Here is a 20487-nt window from a genome sequence, read left to right as displayed (position 1 = left end):
TTTGGACTTGCACAGGTCTAACCTGTTACCAATGGCAGAAGGTAAAGTTTACATCTCCTCCAAAAATCAGCTAAGTCCTAACACTGATGTTAGTTATCAACTGTGATTTTCAGGAAACACAGTATCAAATGTTTAGGAAAGTAAGTACAAATGTTTACTGTTTCAAACACAGCAAAGAAGACAATGCCACAAAGCAACTTACTTTCCAGTCTGTTTAGCAAGATCACACCAATCTCTCCGGACTATGTCCAGCCCTTTTAGCTCTTGTTTAGTTATGTATTTCCCATCTCCTGTTGGTTCCACACTCAGAGCAGCGTATTTCTTCTTCTTTAACAATAGTAAGGACTTAAAAATTCCATCAATATCGATTTCCAACAATTTGTACAGCTTGTTCACTTCACTTTTGATCTGCAAATGTACCAACATTAACAACAAATGCAGCAATTTAACAAGACAAATTCAACTTCCATATCTGAATGCATTGTTCTTAAGTTTTAAAACAAGCTACATTACACACTGTGTATTTGCATACACATTTTAAAGACTGGTCAGATACAATTAATTCATTACACACTAGTAATTACGAGCTACTACTAAAATTAAGGTTCATGCATTGACTGTTTCAGTATCTACAGCATGGTACATCTAACTCCTTAATAAAATTAAGCAAGGCAGATAAACATGAGATTGAAATTATCTTGGAGATAACTGACTCCAGCTCATTTTACTAGAACAGCTACTCCATCTAACCTCTTACATAAATTAAGCAAACAAGGGATTTCACAGCAGGGATCTACTTACTAGGCAAAGACAAGAGATGGTCACTTAGACAGAAAAGGCAAATAGCCTGACAGAAAAGCTATCTTGCAAAGGCACCTTTCTTTCTTCCCACTCTCATCCTAAACCAGGGAGGGGAGGAAAATTATGACTGCAGATCAGAGCTTAGTGTGTGCATGTTGAGGAAAAACAGGCAAGTTTCTTTTACCTTTCCCCACAATATACCTACCTTTTCTGATTTCCCTGAGAGGAAAAGATGAAGTTTTTCTACACACAGGCTATGTTTTATGCATATACAAAAGTTTCAAATGGCACTGATATGTTGTCTTAATATAATACCAAGTATTTCTTACCTCTATTCTAAGGGAACATAATGCAACAGCTCCAAACAGCGTGAACCTTCAACAACAAACTTTGGTTCCAGTACACATCTATCCACCTACTGGCTTGGCTGAAAGTTTCCCACATGCTTTTTTCTTCCCTCATATGTTTTTACTTTATGTTCTTCAACAGAGTACCTCCATATGCCAGGTGTCTTGTTCTGTCTTCATATTCTACTCTTTACTTTCTTTCCTCTACAACTTAACTTTCCCTGCTGATTTTCAGTATTCATATTCACTCTTGCTTACACTTTTACCACCAACTGTGAACTAGCCTCTTCTCATGTCTCACTGAAGTTGGATATGCATTTGGGTTCTTTTGCCATCTAGATACAGATGTATCACATACAGGGTATCTAGACACTTCTCGCGAAGAACAGGACCTCACTGGTTCTCTATCTAGCTTTGAACTCAGATTACTATTTTAAACAAAACCTTCCTTACAAACTTTCCATTTATGTGTATACATATTTGTGTGTACCTGGTTTTTCTCACATAGATCTCTGTTCTTCTTATTGCAGGAATTACCATTACTTTGAATATACCCCTGTATATTTCTAAGTTTTAAAGGACATCTTGAGGCAAAAACTATTTCGCTACAAGGTTCATATTTTCTGTCTTAAAACAGTCAAACAATTCCTCTGAACATTTTTCTGCAATTTTAATTTTCAATTTTTCTTTCTTACAGCATACTAACCAAGTGCTCAAAACCCAGTAACAAATCTGATTCATAAGAACACAGAAAATGAGAAAAAACTTTACTAAGTAATGACTCAAAAGGGCATCAATGTAAATACTGGAGGGTTGAGGGTGGGAGAGAACACACACATTAAATGAGGGAATTCAGAAGGCACATAAGAGAATTTTCTCTAATAAAAAACCAAAATTAATCTCTTGGAGGAATGCTTCATTGCTGAAGACAATTCATAAATTCACACTTTACATCAGAACAGGGGTACACTCACTAACTGCTCTCACTGTAATTGTTTGCATTAAACCTCTATGCCTTCCATACAGTCTACATTAAAGCAAAAGTACAGTGAAAGCAATGTAAATATTATTCATCACCTCTGAACACAAAACTTTGGGAAAGAAATTATTATGCAGTGAAGCAGAGACACTTCTTCAGAGTGTTCCTCATCAAAACAGACAATTCTTTATACTGATTTTTTTAAATAGGAATTATGTAAAAAAATGAAAATGTAAATGATCAAAGTGTTTGCAAAAAAAAACCCCTGTCACTTTCTTGAGGAATAAACAAACAAACAAGAAACGTGAAATGAGACAGATATTAATCACTTTTTTCTGCCACAGAAAGAATATTGAAAGCCACAACATCTGCAATTTTGATGCTAGGTTTGATTGTGCTGGTTTACAGAGATAAGGTTATTCACTTTTTATATTTTGTACATTATTTTAATCAAAACATATCTTTCTGTCCTTTTTTGTTCAATTAAAAAAAACAACCTCAACTGATACATAATACAGAAGTACAATGGATTAAAAAAGCTTAAGCTTTTACTCTCATTAAGCAGCTGACAAGTTCAAACACATACCTATTCTCTCTGAAAATCTGACTCTAATTCAGAAGTATTTAACCTATTATGCTTATCTTGTCAGATTTCATAAAAGTTATTATTATTTAACTATCCTCTGTAATGTTTAGCCATCAAATGGGAGCACAGGGACAAAAAATAAACCAGATTGAAACCACACACGCATAATCTTACACTGGAGTAAGATTAAACTTTCTTATACACTACTGTATATACACTAGAAATTATATATAATCTTGCATGTGGCAAACAAAAAAGAAAGACTGCTGTCTACCATGCCAGCAGCCCTCCTACTGCTCAGTTAGGATAGCAAGTTATTATCCCATTTTCTCCTCCTGCATCTACTTCTAAAGGTACCCACCACTAGCATGAAGGTAGAAGTATTCTAAAAAACCCTGGATTCACTCTCTGTCTTAAAATTAAATTACTTCTGTTTAATACTATACTGAATACATCTATGCTTTCTTTAGGTTTTTTTTTCTTAGAGTTTCCATAGCTCTCATTTTCATCAGTTTCTTCCATCTTTCAAAAACAGCTTCTCTTCCATCTTTTCTTTAGAAAGTTCTAAAGTATTTCTCACTTTTCCTCCACAATTTCAGAAGGTCACAAAACTTCCACATCATCAATTGCCAGCTCCTAATCAATCAGATCTCTTCTGTATCTGGTATACCATGAAAATTCATATTTGAACTTACCACTGGAAATCTGATAACATATTGAGTGTCATACAAATTACACAACTAAACTGAGAGATATCCCTGGTGAAAAAAAAATCAGAACTGTTCATGTTGTAATTGAAATTAACTTGGAGGAGAAATTATGCCTTATGCTTCGGTTCACCAAATATTGAGATAATCTCCTGCTACCTTAGGATTAGTAAAAAAAGCTTGTTATGCAATGAAATGGTTCACTTAATCACTTTAAAAAATGCACAGAATAGCTACACCTGAAAAAGAGCGCTCTGAGTTTTTACTACTTCATAGGTTCCACACATTGTGAAGTTCTTTTTTATGGCATATTGTCTGCTTGTGCCACAGAATCCTCTCTTAATACCATCTGCTCCACTCAGAGTAACAACACAGACCTATGTAGGAAACCTTCAAAAATAAAGTTCCTTACCTTATTCCCCAGCTTGAAGACCTCATCCAAACTGGTGCTATTAGTGTTTATCATAATGGAATCTGTATCTCCATAAATCACTTCAAGGTTCATCTAAACAAAAAAAATTGCTTTGAAAAACAAAAAAGAACCACTCCATCTTCTACAAGTCCTACGTAACTTTCAAGGTTCAAAAATATCATTATCTACATACTACCCCTTAAACACAGAAAGTATACTAGCAAGTTAAACAAATTTTTACTGATAGGTCTGTACATTTTATTAAAATCTATTTGAATTTAAAGAGAATAAATAAACTTCAGCCACTGATTTGTTAAAAAGACCACTGTCCAGTTGTGTACATAATATAAATAGGTAACATTTTACAAAATGAATACTAGAAAAATGAGTCAGTGAACAAATCTGATCTTGAGAAACAGCAGGAACTTGGATCAGAAATAGCTTTGGACTGCTAAGACACAAGAAAATCACTTCCACAAGACTGCTGGGCAAATTCAGACAAGGCAGTCAAAGTGTTTGAAAGGTAATATCACAGTCAGGTATCCCACCCCATTTGCAGCCATCACAATACTACCAAAAACTACAAAAAAAAAAAAAACAAAAAACAAAAAACAAAAAAACACCAACTTAGATTCTTTATTTCAAACACATCTGTGAAAGCATTGGCTAGTGGATGACAGCAACTGAGAATACCACAGCACTGTCCAGATTAGGCTGCTCTTCTTCACTCTTCCAGATTATGAAGATGGCTTCATATTTCCATCTTCCCTCTCTCATCTTTTAACTTCTGCTAATCCAACCACCTGTGATTGTCCTCCCCTGGGCAGATCTTTCAGAGAATGCTCCTTTTGGAGAATGATCTAGTTACTATGACCCACAAGTTTTCTCTTTGCAGGTTGAACTACTGAACAATTACACCCAGAGATGGACACAAACATTTACTGAACCCCTTCTCTTTGACTGACACTCTGCCCCTCACATCACTTCTGATTCTGATTCTTTTAACAATTTAAATGCCCTGCTTGGAGAAGATTGTATTCAAACACCAACCATACTTCCATAATACTCTGGATAATGGAGCAATTTCTAGACAAACTGAGGACCACAAAGCCTGAGGTGCATATGAAAGGTATAGCAAGAATAAAAGCAAAAATAAAAATTGCCAACACCAGTAAATGTCAGAACAACAACAAAAAAATATTGGCAGATGCATATAATTGCATCATATTAATTTGAAAAAAAAATGAAAACCTGATGTTTTCAGTGGTGGAAAATCAATGCAGCTGTAAAAACTGCAACATGGTTTATGTCCATGTTAAAATCCACAGAGTCGAAAAACCACCCCATGACAGAGTTTAAAGGATGCCAAAAAATAAACCATAATAAACCACTAGAACACATGGTGTAACAGGTTTATGAGAAAACTCTAATTAGCACTGCTGCTAATTTGCTTGAAACAGTCCCACATAGGCTTCAAGCAGGGTCCAGATCATATCTGTGGTAGGAAAAGGAAAAAGCTATAATCCATCAGGAAGGATTACATTTGTAAACTAGGCATCCTAAGAAGTGATTTCAGGTCTGTTTGGGTTACAGCTCTCTTAGAATAAAAAAATTTCACCAGGTGTGCTCTTTAAATGTTGTTGTTTAATGAAAATGCTCAGCATTACCTTCTGCACCATCTCCTTGGTATGCATCAAAATCTGAAATAAAAAAAATAATCAAAGATTACCGTATGATATAATTACAGGCTAACACAGGCAAACATATCCATTAGGTTGCTAACTCCAAATGCTCTCACCTTTCAAAACAAAGCAAACTACCTCTCTCCTGGCAACACAGTCACCTCAATACTCCTATTACATGAGTAAATTCTTGTTTGACCTTGTATTAATGCTATTATTAACTCCCCTAAAACAAGATTAAAACAAATCTCAAAATTGCATGTGCATGTGCATGCACACATTCTACCTTAGGAAAAAAAGAACACTGAATCAAATGGCTTAAATACAACCTAATCAGCAAGTGCTAGAATTAAGTCTCTTTCAGTAATTTAGGTCAGTTATCGCCTTCATATCCATCATCTTATTTCTTGGTGTCATTGAATTTTTCCCCAAAAACATCCTGTCTCATTTAATCCAGCCTGGATGGTGCTCACTTCAGAAGACTTAGTCAAAAGGCTGATTACCCTTGTAACGATGTCAAAATGGGTCATCAAAAAGCAAACTCCTTATGGAAACCAGAACTGGGACAGGGAGCTGGGATAAAGACAGGACACAGATCTTGAATCAAGGGGTGTAATCAGGCTTGTTCCTTGACCAAGAATGGATGCCAAGTTCCCCAAATGCTCTGAACAGCACCTCTCTGAACCTGAGAAATAGCTAAAGAGACCTGACGCTGCTTCCATCTAACAGTGCTCACCACAGTGGAGGGTGGGGAGAGCACCTCATCTGAAGCCACAGTTACAGCTGTAGCACAGAAAAGGGACAATCAAATTAGCTTAATGAAAAAAAGCGTAGTTGCAGCAGCAGGAAGAGCTTGGTGAATTCTGCACAGCTGCATGAGAACCAACATCTGGTCCATTCCTTCAGTCACTTGGCCACAGTTCCACTGTACTCCCTATTTCCTTCTTATCAACATCCTGGTGCTCTGGCACACAGCTCCAGATTCCACTTCCCTGGTTTCAGTCCTTTCCATTGCCACTCAGCAGAGATCTCAGTTTTTCTTCAGCTAATCCTGCTAGTCACATAAATTTATACTTTAAATTTTCTTGAGGATTAATCTGAACCACAAGTTACAGCAATGATAGATCAGAGTCTGTTACGTAAACCCAAATTTGGAACTCGAAAGATAGTCAGGCAACACACTATGAACAGCTTATATCAAATATAGTAACCAAGTCTCACCTTCACTACTTTTCACATATTAAATGCAATACTCCTTGGCCACATTTGCCAAAAGGTAGAATGAAGACTTGTAGTCAAGAAGCCTATGACAGGGAGCTGAGCAGTAGAAACCAACAGGGATGAGGAAAGAAAAGGGACAAACAGGCAAGAGCTGTCCATGCTCAGTGGGAATAAGATCATGTTCAGGGAAATCTCCTTACTTTCTTAAGGCCGAGGAGTCTAAAATGAAGCCAACTCTTGGCTGTTGTGATGCTGACTATGCTATCACAGCAAGGAATTCTGAAGCAGGTGAAATCTCCACCTCTACACAACAGCACACAAACAGGATGACAACACTGTCATTCCTTTAACACTAATGGCAAGTTTCTTCAGTATTTCAGAACCTTTATGTAACCACAGTGGCAAGTATGACTTTTTTTTGGCTGCAATTATGCACTGAAAGCTGTATTCCCCTCAAGGCACTTGAAGACAAGTTCAGTTCCAAACTATGATGTAACTTTGACACAGCTGAACTCACAACACATATCCTTATCAGGGTTATTCCCCAAGCACATACATCTGTGGATTTACACTCTCTGGGCCAGGTTCAAACCATCCAGTTGATTTAAAGACCTTTCACTGGTGCTGCAAACTAGGCACTCTGACAATGTGATGACTGAACTCTGCAGAAGTCCAATACTGCAGAAAGCTCAGCTGTCTTCACTCTTCTTTATAGAACAGGAAAACGGTGAGCCTTAACTGCAGATACCTGCTAGGCTATACCTGTCACTGGAATCAGACACACACAATTCCATTTTAACTGGAAGCTCAAAAAGAGGGTATTCCACTCCTATTCATCTAGTGAACAATTAGACATTCAACCCCACCACCTTTCTATGGAGTTCTGAAATTATTCTAAAGACACATCACTGGTACATGATATCAGATTTCATATAAAGTAGTCAAAATTCCAACATATTCACCATCCCATAACCCTTCCTCTCACATATTAGCTAACCCCTACAGAGAAAGGTTATACCTCTCCCTTAGTACTCCAAAAGCAAACAGGAGTCCCTGAAACAAAATTGAAAAATTACACCAACATTAAGAGTTTATACTGAAAATAAAGGAAGGCCTATCAATTTTCCCTTTATAATCTCTGGCATTTTTTACTTCACTATCTGAAATAATTCCATTAATAATGAGCAAGATAACTTTATTCTTTTCTGAAAAGGAATACCCCCTACTAAAAATATTGTCTGGCTGTGCAAAAACCATTTCTCAATTGTCCCTGAGGACTGCAGTGGGTGTAGGTAATCACAACAAGAGGGTCACAGCCAAATTGGCTTCATCAAATGACTGGCATATGCTAGTGCCACCCGTTCTGACAGGAGATCACTTGTGAGTGCCAACAGCTACAAAACAGAAGGTTATAAAGTATTGCTAAATTCATTAATAAGGCAGTCAGTAGTTATCTGATTTCACAGCAACACCTGCATATTTATCCTCTCATTACCAACTGGATGATGGAATTTTTTCAAGCACATTTCAAAAATCTGCCAATTTCAAGTGTAGAAAAAAAATAAACTTTGTAGTTAATTTTTCCCTTAACAAAGTACAGCTGTTGAGAATAATTGTTCAAGATCTTACCCTGTAATGTCAACTGCAGCAGAACAAAGAGTATTTAATTAGCAAATCTATCCAGTAATTCAACACCTATTATATAAAATGCCTTCGTGATTTTATTCAGGATAATTTGCTAAGAGGGTTATTACTGACATTCAGATGAAATTTAAAATTCCTACGCAAGTCGAGTCATAATAGCAGTAATGATCCCCCCAATCAGGAGATACTGTGTCACACAAGGTTCTTTAGCAATGCAGCAGCCCATTTCCTGACTTCTTAATTCCTGGGCTCAGCTCAGTGAGAGCCCTTCATGCCAATATTTCAGTCAGCAATACATCCTTAATGGGACTCTATTAAAATACCTAGAATAAAAGTGACTTTTTTTTTTTTTTTTTTTTTTGTTAAAGAGAATGACAGCTATGGTATCATATCAATCCTGCAGTTTCTCAGAAATGCAGAGCAGAGGAAGGGAGCTGGGAAGACAGAAGAAAGAAGGAAGAGAATAGGAAAAATGGTATTGGGTAGTTTCCTTTTGCAAATAATACTGCACTGCTTCTGAGAGCAGGACTGTCTCCTATTCCAAGTAGGAAGAATTAATTGCCTGGCAACCCATCTGTACAGCCGTGCCCCCTCCCCCCAGCAAACATATACTTCTAAAAACCTGTGAACTTCTCAGTACAGTGAACATCTGTGAAACTCTTTTAACTTCTTTTCTTGTAAAAGTGAGACTAGCAACACATTCTCTCACCCATGAACTGCAAGTCAATATAAACTTAAAGACTGTAATTGCAGACAAGCCCTCATCAAACTGCAAAATTCCCTGTTCTAATCCCACCCCAACTCACTAATTAAGTAATTAAATGAGGTTGTGATTTAAGACAGGGAATTATTAAAAATATATAAATATACAAAGAACAGTTTTACTTTTATTTATTACATCAAGTATTTTTGAAGATCCCTTATTTAAAAACCTCGGAAGAGTACCTACAGATGAGAAGATGTTTCTGTGGACACAAGCTAAGATACAAGAGTTAAAAACCAATGAAAGCATACAAAAACTAATATGCTGATGTAAACATTTCTCCTGAAAACACACATTTTCTGCAGAATCCTGGGGTCACAGATATGAAGGAACAGAAGAGAAGACTTAAGAGCTGACTGAAAAGAATGAGCATCATTATAAAAACATTGTACCAGAGAAGCATACACAAAAAAAACCCAAACAAACAAACCCTACCCACCCCACTCCTTGTGCATTCACTCTGCATGAGGAGAAAAACAAGTAGCCTTAAGGCCCTGTAAAAAACTGTATTTTTGAAAACTATCTGCAGTTATCTAGAGTAGACCTGATACATTTTTCCACTTCATTTATTTACTTCTGCAATTATGTAGTAAGAAAATAATTCTGTCACCTGGTTTAGTAATTTGTATTAGCAATTCCTTCCCATGGGACAGAGGAATAAATCAGATGGAAAAAACTGTGTTCCAATAACACCATTCATTACTCTAAGTATTTCTGAACCTCTGTATTTTTGTAAGCTATTCATTAATTTTGCTAGGATTTTGTCTTAAGTAGATCAGCACTGATAGACCATGGTCACAGGATGCTGTAAAAAGATTTTATTACAGATGATTTTCAGAAAAGGTTTCCATTGCTGGTCAAAAAGGCAAATATGCCCTAAGCATAAGTGAAAGAAGGATGGAGGCCTTATTTGCCACAGAGAGTGAAGAATAGCAATTCAGTCTTTTTATCAGACAATGGACTTGATTTAGAAAAGTTTGAGGGATCAGATTCAAGCAGTTAATAAGTTTGTTTCGAAGAGTTTTTACTGAGTATTTGCTGTACTTAGACAATACATTCAAAGTTTCATTTCTCCAAAATGTACACTTTATGAAACATTAACAGTATGAGAAATACACCTGAACTGCCAAAGTTTTCCCTTCTGTGTTGTTTTGGTTTTGTTTTTCTTCAGAAACGCTGAAATTAACTGTTCATACTCCACCCAGCAAAGCTGACAGACAGTAACACAACTTTCACAGCTTGTGTATATAACAGCAGTATTGGATGGAGCACCAAAACCTAAGGGAAATTCCAAGGGCTGAAGCAGTGTACACAAAGTTCCAGTGACACTGGTTTGCATGCCAAGAAGTGGGAGACTCTTTTGCCTCACAAACAACAGAAGACAAAAAAGGCAGCAACAGAAATGTGTTGAATACAAAAAAAAATTATGTGTATCTTTGTCACATTTTGACAAGAAATGTAAAGATTACAGTAAAACATAGATGAATGATGCAAATCAAATTAAAATTTGAAGACAATGTTCCCTTGGAGCCAGAAATAATTATATCCTTAAAATTCTACAGTACTTCTACTTCAAGTATTTGTGGTGAGCTTTGCTGAAGAGAATGGGAGAACCAGAATTGTTTTCTTATTAAATTGTGAAACTACTGATTTTTCTACACAGTATACTACAAACTATGCTATACAAAAGCAAATTTTTCCTATTTTGGAAAGGGTTATTTTGGTATTAGGATAAAAGAGGAATGAAAAATACTCTTAAAAGCACTGGACAAATAAATTAAAAAAAAAACCCAAACAAATAAAAAAAACGAAGCAAGCAATAATAATAATAAAAAAAAAAACACATACACAAAAACTTCCATGCTGGAAATGATTTTACAACGTCAGAAACAGAGAAACACAGTGCTCAACAGTAAAGCTGAATACTTGAGTGCATAGAAGGTAACTGACCTGGCTCTGACCCACTTCCCAGAAGTGTTCTGTGTTCCCAGAAGCAGCAGGAATACAATGTCCATGTGATAACTAGCTGTGAAAAATGTTGGTACAGCCTGGGCATCTCCTAACCCTCCAGAGAAACCACACACAGGGACAGTTCCTAGAGAAGCACCAGGGCTCAGCCCACCATGCTGATATTTTCTAATTCATTCAGAACTGAACACCTAAAATGAAGGAGCAAGGATCCCTGTTTCACTTAATGAAGAAACTAGATCAACAGCATTTAAAAGCCCTTGAAGAATGTGGTACAAATTTTGGCTCATTAACTTTTATGATTCTTTTTACTCCAAAGCATTAAATCAATTTGTGTTTGACAAACATTTTGTACTTGAACTATAAGATGCAAAGGTAGATTTGCCTATTAAGATGACTGTAACTGTATCAAAAGCTAACTGTACCACAAACCACAAGTAAAACCCCTCCTAATTGAGAAAGAATATGACAAGCATCATTTACTATTTCCTAATAAAACCAAAACATGTGTTAAGTTATTCAATATTTAAATCCATGTAAGTATATTCTACTTAGAGAAAACAACAGCATTTGTGTCAGTGGAATGAACAAACATTTATACAGGAAAGCTTTTCTTTGCTTTGGTTCCCAAACTTAAAAGGTTTAACACATTCAGCAAAATATAATCAGTCTTTGCTAGAAAAAATAAAATTACAAGAACAAAAAGTAATTGAAAATAATTATTAATAAACAAAGTCAGACAACTTAGAATCCAGTCAAGGTTTAAAACCAGAGTACAGAAATTTTTATCTGAATAACAGCAAAATCTACTCCAGAGTAGGGAATAATAACCATACCATCCTCTACATGAGGTTTAAAACTACAGTGTTAGAAGTTATCTTGCACATATATAAGCACATCTCTCAATCTCATAGTGACAGAAATGGAATTACTGTCCCATGTCCAAGAAAAGTTACTCTCATAGCCATATAACTAGAAACCCTGGAGAAATCAAGGAGTATGTCTCAGAATCAGTAGAGAAGATGGTCTTTCAAAAACATCAAGTATGCCTATAAAGTTGAAAAAGAAATAAAACTAATACTCCAAAAACTAAACATTTCTCAGCAGTAGACAAACTCAGTGCACCATCTGAGATGACAACAAACTCCCTGAGAATCAAATCTTTCTCCCCTTTTTTTCTGGGGTGGCTTTTTAAATAAAAAGCAAAAAACTAGAATTAAAACTTTTCTAAGGTTCTCCTGGTCAGCATCTTTTAAGTAATAACCACAACTTGTGTGTTTGGAGAAAAAAGAAAGCTTGGGAGAAGACAAGCAATTGCTAAAGAGAAAAACAGATGCAGAACACACTTGCACTACCTGATGAGAATTCTTAAAAAAAAAAGGCCTTCTACTGAACAATACAGCCTTCTTCTTCAAGAACCATGGGCATTTTGCAATAGCTACACTAAACAGAACAAAACAATCTCTGACTAGATACAGGTAATATCCACTGGAAATATCCTGACATTTTATATGAGATAAGAGGACATGGTAGCCTTGGTAATGAATAGATTGTTTGTGGATGTTGAGTCCATCAAAAAACCTTTATAAGTGGTTTGAACTGCTTTAAAACTGTTCTTTCATTTTGACTAAGTGATTGTCTATCAAAGCAACATTTATGCAAATTCAGAAAAGTATTTTAGCCTCTAATTAGCCTCCAAAGAAAGTTCTCTTACCTAATTTCTTAAATGTCATGCAGGATTTTCATAAAGCATATAATTTTGTTTCATTAAATTAGTTATATTTAGACAACACGACAGGTGTTTTTATAAAGTTAAACAATACTTATTCATCCTCCGTGGTTGCAGCTGGTGTCAGCACCAAGAATTGCTTGGACAAGGAAAGATCCATTTGCCTAAATGGGGCAAAATTATTATATTGCCAAGAGGATTCCCAGGCTGGCAGGAGAGCCTTGAACCAGCACTGAGAGGGGCAGGAGAGCCCTGGCAAGCAAAGGGTGGATATGTGAGCAGGAAGGACCTTGTAACCAAAAGCAAGGGGGCCTCTTCAAACATATCCATGAGAATAAGGAAGTGCCTCCAGCACAGTGTTACAGACAAAGTTCTTACACTTTCTAGGTCATCTCTCTGCTCTGAAGAAAAGGACCATTCTGAAAGACTTCAGAATAATCTGCTTCAGATCTGACAGGTTGTGAGCCTCAATGACTAAGCAAGAAGTTCCTGTACATTCAGCTCCACAACTATACTGGGATGTTCAAGGTTCCACCAAAGCTACTCAAATGCAAAAGATGAGAGATCAAGTGTATATGAATGCCTAGAGGGTTCACAGCTGTACTTAAAAAAAACACAGCTCTGTTTGATTTTTCATTTACCCTCAGAACAATAATAAAAATTATTATTATATGTTTCCACATTATGTTATGTATACAGGCTATTTTACAAATGCCTATGGACTTTGCTCCTCTCTGCTGTCAGCCTGGAACACCACTCCCTGTCACTATCTTAACATAGCATCTAAATCTTCAGTCCCATAAACCCATGTCTTGTTGGGATACTACCTCTAAACCTTCAGACACAGCTCTGTCTGCAGATTTCTCGTCCTTTATAGTAGTGTGGTACAAGCCTTCTCAGGTGGTGCCAGGGACAAAAAGCCTTATGAGGAGCCACTGAGGTCACTTGGTCTGTTCAGCTTGGGGAAGACTGAGGGGAGACCTCACTGCAGTTACAGCTTCTTGTGAGGGGAAGATGAGGGGCAGGCACTGATGTCTTCACTCGGTGACCAGTGACAGGACCCAAGGAAATGGCCTGAAGTTGTGTCGGGGAAGTTTAGGTTGGATGTCAGGAAAATGTTTTTTACCCAGAGAGTGGTTGGGCACTGGAACAGGCTCCCCAGGGAAGTGATCAGAGCACCAGCCTGACAGAGCTCAAGAAGTGTCTGGACAATGCTCCCAGGCACAGGGTGACTCTTGGGGTGTCCTGCACAGGGCCAGCAGTGGGACTCAATCATCCCAATGTGTCCCTTCCAGCTCAGCATATTCTGTGATTCCATGAAACAGTTTCAACTCTACATGGCACGGGTAACATTTTCTGCTTAAGGCAGGACCTAGTGAGTGCTCCAAAGATTTGAAACTATCATCAGGAACTTGCATGGTTAACAGCACAAAGTCTCAGCCATAGTTCTGATTTGTTCTGTGTGACTTCTTTACAGCACTTGATGAAGCTGAATTGGATACAGATGGAAAGAGGTCCTGACAGTCTTTCAGAGTCAGACACAGTCTTTTTAGATTATCTTTTAAAAATGAGCTTCCCAAATTCCCTAGATATGTCTGACAAGAAAACCAACAACCAACCAAAGTCCAAGATAGAGCTCCTCAGGATATGAAAGAGTCTCCTAGAAAAAAGTAAGCATTTACAAGGCATGTCAGAAATAAAATCTATTAGCCAACCAAACAATTGTAAGATGAATAATGTAGAAATAACATTTTTTAAAAGGCTCATTTAAGCTTTTTAACTATTTTTAAACTAACTACAAAAGAAAATTACTAGTTAACAATCCTAAATTGCTTGTTAAATAGGGCTTGAAACTCTAAATCAGGAATAGGAACTGTAGGGTGGGTTGGGGAACTTCACCTTCCAGATTTTTCCTGTAAGGATGTACAGGAATAAACGGGTCCATGTCATTGGGAGCTATTGCCTATCCACAGACATTCACCACACCACACATATCATAATCACTTAAGAGCTAAGGATGGAACCATATTTGATGTCAGAGAGCTCCTGCAGAAACAGAAGTATGTTCCATGACAATTTTGGGAGTACTCCAATTGAGGAAAGATGAGCTTCATGTAGAAGCAAATTCCTGAAAGAGACCACCTTATTATCAGCCTTTAGGATTTCACTTGGTCACTTGGTCAATTACCTAAAATTACAGTATACGGCACTTTTGATACCTTTTGTAGTCTGTCTCATAGCCCAGGATGCTTGTGCTGGTTTTAAAAGCAGAACAAGGTAAGTGGCTTATCAATGCATACAGTTACATTTTTCAGGACTATGAACTTGTGCAAAGAAATTATCATTTCAGAAGTTTCTTTTATGCATTAGTCTGTTGTTAAGCACTCCACGTACAGCCCACCCATTTCAGTATTTAGAGAAATTTGAAATGAACAGCAGTATGGCTTCATTACTAATGAAGCCAAGTTGCTAAGCTGTCATTGTACAATCCCACAGGACATGGATTTGTTTGTTACTTGTAAAGAATATGGAAATTTGAAGACTAAGAAAACAGACAAATGTATTTAACCTTTCAGCATGACCCTCTAGGAATCCAATCCAAATACTGACTTTTAGCCACATAACAGATTAAAGTAGTGGAGTTTTGCCACTCATTCAATCCCCATAAATCACATAAAAAGATACTGCTCAACAGGAATACATTTCTATTCTAATGATGGAAAACCTTAATTACAAATGCAAGTTAAGCATGCTACCTCCATAAATCCATTACTACAAGAGAGGCATGCTGATTATTTTTTTAAATCTTTAATTTGTCATTTAGACCTACTGTTATCTCATTTGTAAAGAATTCTAAATACATTTGCACAAAACTAGATTTCTCAAACATTAACAATGTTTATAAATGTCTCACTTATTTCCCTACAATTTGACAGGATTGATTTCGTGCTACATACTTCAACTCAATCAATCTTCGACTTTAGAAATTTTCATTTAAATTCTTCATCGCACAAATTCTGTTAAAAGAAAGAACATCACAACCTAAAGGTTTTGTTTAATCTAAAAACATAGCTAATAAGCTTTCCTACTACTTATTACAGGAGTTTGAATTGTTAATAAAAAACTCAGCTTTCACTCATATGCCAAGGAAACCTTTTTCAAAGCTCTCTCTTGCTCTCACTTTTCAGTTAAAGTAGAAGGCACCAGCACTGATTAACATTATTGTCACACCAGTCATTCAATATCCTCATTAGAATGATATCTGAAATGAGACCTGCAGGGCCCTGAGTTTTAGTGCCAACATAATAATCCAACCACAAGCACTGGTGGACAGTGGCTTGATTTCATCCACTGCTATTACAGATACAAATGTTGCTAAGCTCCTTTTTAATGCCCTTAGATAACTACAGGTGCTTAAAATAACAAACAAACAAACCAATCCCCAACACAGAAGCAAATATAGGGATATGCTGTAGGAATAAAAATCCCTGTAAGAATTTGCTGGCATTTTAAGACCTGGTTTGAATTAGGAAAAAAAAATATAGATTTAACCACAGGCTGGATGAAGTTGGAAGAGACCTCTGGAGGTCATCTAGTCCAGCTCCCCAGCTCAGGCAGGGCCAGCTAGACCTGGATTGTCCAGGGCCATGTCCAGACACCTTTGAGTATCTCCAGTGATGGAGACTCCAGACATTCCCTGGGCAAGTGTGACAGGTCTCAATCACCCTCACCCTAAAAAAGTATTTCCTGATGGATCTTCCTATGTGCCTCAGTCAACAAAGGAAACCAAACCAAACAAACACACACACAAAAAAATCTATTCTTTAAATGAGATAAATGCCATGAAAAAGCCTATAGATATTCCCTTGAGAGGGCTGAAGAATATAGAATGTCTATTAAAAAAAAGAGAAAAAAATCAGGAATATTGAACCTTACATATATTTAAAATACATTAACTCTGCTGGATTAAAAAAAAAAAAAAAAAAAAGAACCACAGCTTCCCACTGACCTCTAAGACACTGTAGAGATATTGCTGCTTTCTGAAATAGGCAATGCTAATTTTGTTAAGTCTTGATAAGCTGTGAAACAAGAGACTTTAAAGCATTTTCCCAGGAAATACAAATGAAACATGGCTGATAAGAGATGCCTGCTCTCTTCTGCAGGTCATGCTCTTTTCTGAAACACAGTACCCCAGAGGTACCTTATGTTTAAAACCTGGATATTTATTTTGATCATATGTATACATACAATTATAGGAAGATATTTAATATTCAAAGTCAAGAACCAACCACAATTTGACCGAGATTAATGAAAAACTTACCCTAAAATGTGATCTAGAATGGACTTCACTGCATCCTTCTCAGGCTTATAACCTTATGATATTGGCACGTACCACCTGAAAAGGCTGACAGCTCTCTTCTCAGCCATCACTGTGTAGTTGTTCAGACTAATTCCTTTTAACTATAATGGATCAACTTTCCCATTCACCTGAACTGCTATGATTTTTTTTCTGTTTAAGTTCTGCCTTTTCATGAGCACTTGCTCTCCTACAATCCACCACATAAGAAACTGTCAAGAAGCTGAAATATAGCAAATTCAAAGTATTTGAATATTTATTTGATTAAAGTATAGAAGATTATCCTTATTTGGTTAAAGTACAGAAGATTATCCAGTAGAAGAGAAAAGTAATTAACATCTAATTGTGAAGCTTTTCAAAAGAGCCTCATCCCAACCACAGTAAGAGATCTACACTATAGAAGTTTCTCATTTTCATTCAAAAAGGCACACCTGGCAGACCAACAGTAACCGTAGGAAAGAGAAAACAGAAGACAAAGAGGCATTCAGATCAAGCAGAAAACGTGTTCCCCACTTTCTTCCACATGTGCTTGCAGTCCTATCATCAAATAAGTAACATCTCACTAAATGAGGTACACTCACCCTAACAGAGAGAGGTAATTTAACAGGTTAGATAGAGGAGAAAAGATATTTAAATTGCCTGGAAGCTGAGAAATAAAAACAACTTACAAAGTCTGCATCACACAGACTTTTAGAGTGATTCTGAAAATGGCTTGCCAACACTGCTGCTGGTTGAAATTTTCAAGCCTTAAAACAAAACCATTCTGCAGGTAGTTTTTCAACAATGACAAAGTAAAATCTCCAGGCTAAGCTGGTGATTTACAATGGACCTATCTTTCACCAGGTTACAAAATTCTCAGCAATGACACAACGCCATGTGTAGTTGGGACTTCGGCAGAAGATGTTACCTACTTTGGAAACATCTGCTGTCTCCAGTACTAAACATTTTAATTTCCATATACTTCAAGCACCTTTTTCTCCTAAGGCTTTCCAGTGTGCTGCAGAAGACACAATAAGCAAAAGAAGAGGGCAGTGGGGGAAAAAAGGCCACAGACTTCTACAGGATCCTTCAAGGACAAGACAAGTTTTTCAAGTATCTTGGTAATAAAAGGAAATGGTCCATATATTAGAAGAAAATCCCAAAAATTTGTTTCCAATACAGAAATTCTACATTATTACAACAGAAAAAATATTGACTAGTAATGAGTCTTCAAAAACTGGGTAAACTAACACAGCCTGAAAATCAGTTTGAGGCTTATGTCAGCCTACTGAAAAAGCAATGATCCAGGAAGAACAGCAACATCTTTACTTGTCTCATCAAAAGATGACACTTCACAAAAACCACCTCTGGTCTCAACAGTGAGCAATATTTGAAGGGCTTATGAGGCAGATCTTTTATACTAAAGCTTTCCTATAGGGAAAACAGGGCCAGCTAAATCCAAGAAACACCGATATCCCACAAATCCAAGTCAGCAGTCCCCAGTGAACACCTGGATGGAGGAGGTAATATTAAGAAAAGCTGTCCTCATCCTCCCCCAGCAAAATAACAGATGTATCTTGGCACAGAGGTGGCTTCAGAAAAATACTCCAGGTGCTGCTCCTGCTGCGGGGACAGGAATTCCTGATGGGCTGCAGGAAGCACCCCACTGGCCTCAACTCTGAAACACCAATGAGGGCTGCACCACAAAGGACCAAGCACAACATAAAGCAAGAACACCAAATTACAATCTTCATCTTGCTTCCAAGCCCTGTATTTTCAGCCCTCAGCATAGATGGTTTTTCCCCTCAGAGAAAGCATTAGGTGTCAAAAGGTTCATAAACTTGGCTCACTGATTGATTCCTAGTCTGATTTGTAAGGCTAATTAAGACATGGCCAAACTGTGTCCATATCTTAACGTTGGTGTTCAAGCAAGTATCACACAATCTGATTAAAATTGACTAAAATGTCTTACTTCAGTAATCACTTAGACAGAATGAATTTTACATTAGCAGGATCAAGCACACGTCAGGCCTCAGTGGAAATGAAAAGGGCTTATAGTAATAGGATTTATAAATCCACCACATTAGGTTAATGGCTAAATGATTTACATGTAACTTTTCCCCCTCCTCCTCACCCTTCAACTCACACACAAAAAAAATTCCTATATTTGGCACTTTTAACGACAAGTGTCAAGGCAAAAACAGACGTTCTTTTTAATTAGCTGAAAATTAAAAGCCACAAGTGATCCTTCATTAACTCTTTCACTGCAGAAATAATGAATTAGATTTTTATAAAGCCAGAATTCTTGAAGACCCTAATGAACCTTTTCAAACAACCACAACGAGTTATCTACATGCGCATAATGAGCCTCAAATGGTTTGAGCCAATAAATATGCAACTGATAGAGTGAGATCCTTATTCCTTATAAAAATGTCAGTAATGGGAGTTTTTCATGTGACTATTTTCAATTGCAGAGAAGACTCTAAAAGCCCTTGCTCTTTCTCAGCCAGTAATTCAATCCAACAGTTAGCAGCAGTTACTAATGACACTGGAATATAGATGGCTTAAAGCCAACCCTCCCTCTCTGCAAGTGCTGGAATGTCCTACACCATGTGGTAAACCAGGTGCTTTGTTTTGTTCTTTTGGCAGCTGAAGCTTTCATTTTCTGGAAATTTGAAAACAAAGTCATTCAGCTGAGCCCTTACAGCAGCAGTCACTTGCATCTGCTTCATAAATAGGATACAAGCACAGAATAAGTTCATCTGCAAGTCCTACCTGTCCCCTGCCTCTCTCAAAAGCTAATACTAGGTCATGTGGGAAGAGTGAAAGTTCAAGTTAAATGCATACCATCATTTTTTTTCAGCAAAATTAATTAAAAATTTTCAGTTAACAAGGTCAGCATTTCTCAATGATACAGTGCTTTGCATTTTCAGGTCACTGTACAGACATTAATAAATGAATCAAACACCAGGATTAAGGTTAACTGCCAAGACCATACGTTTTAACATAATTTATCAAGCATGTACCTACTGTCACCAAGCACAGTTACATTATCATCACCTCACTTTCCTTACATGGCATTAGGAGGACTGACAGCCAGCAGGGCAGCACCCCTCCTCTCCTTTATAGCCCAGGTTAAGAACACAGCGTCCCCTACATATCCAGGGTAGCAAAAAGCCTGGGTTTATAGATATCAGTCTGCTTCTCTTGGGAAATTACCACAAGTTGGTTTTGCTCCAAACAGGGACTGTGTTAGAAGAAGGCACCTCACAAGGAAGATGCCTGTTTTCCAGCCCTGGCCTGGTGGCACGA

At 37.1% G+C, this 20487-nt stretch overlaps 1 protein-coding gene across 1 annotated transcript in view; it reads right to left on the bottom strand.

Annotated features, from left to right (window-relative positions):
• POLA1 (DNA polymerase alpha 1, catalytic subunit) overlaps positions 1-20487 on the bottom strand; it is a 181863-nt gene that overhangs the window by 111270 nt on the left and 50106 nt on the right. The window contains 3 exon segments of the mRNA XM_077781653.1: positions 203-408; positions 3833-3925; positions 5500-5532. Coding sequence (XP_077637779.1) covers positions 203-408; positions 3833-3925; positions 5500-5532 — 332 coding nt within the window.

Source organism: Lonchura striata, chromosome 2 (assembly GCF_046129695.1).
Source record: "Lonchura striata isolate bLonStr1 chromosome 2, bLonStr1.mat, whole genome shotgun sequence".
NCBI lineage: Eukaryota > Metazoa > Chordata > Aves > Passeriformes > Estrildidae > Lonchura > Lonchura striata.
Note: the sequence above shows the minus strand (reverse complement) of the source record. Positions and strands in the feature narration are given on the sequence as shown.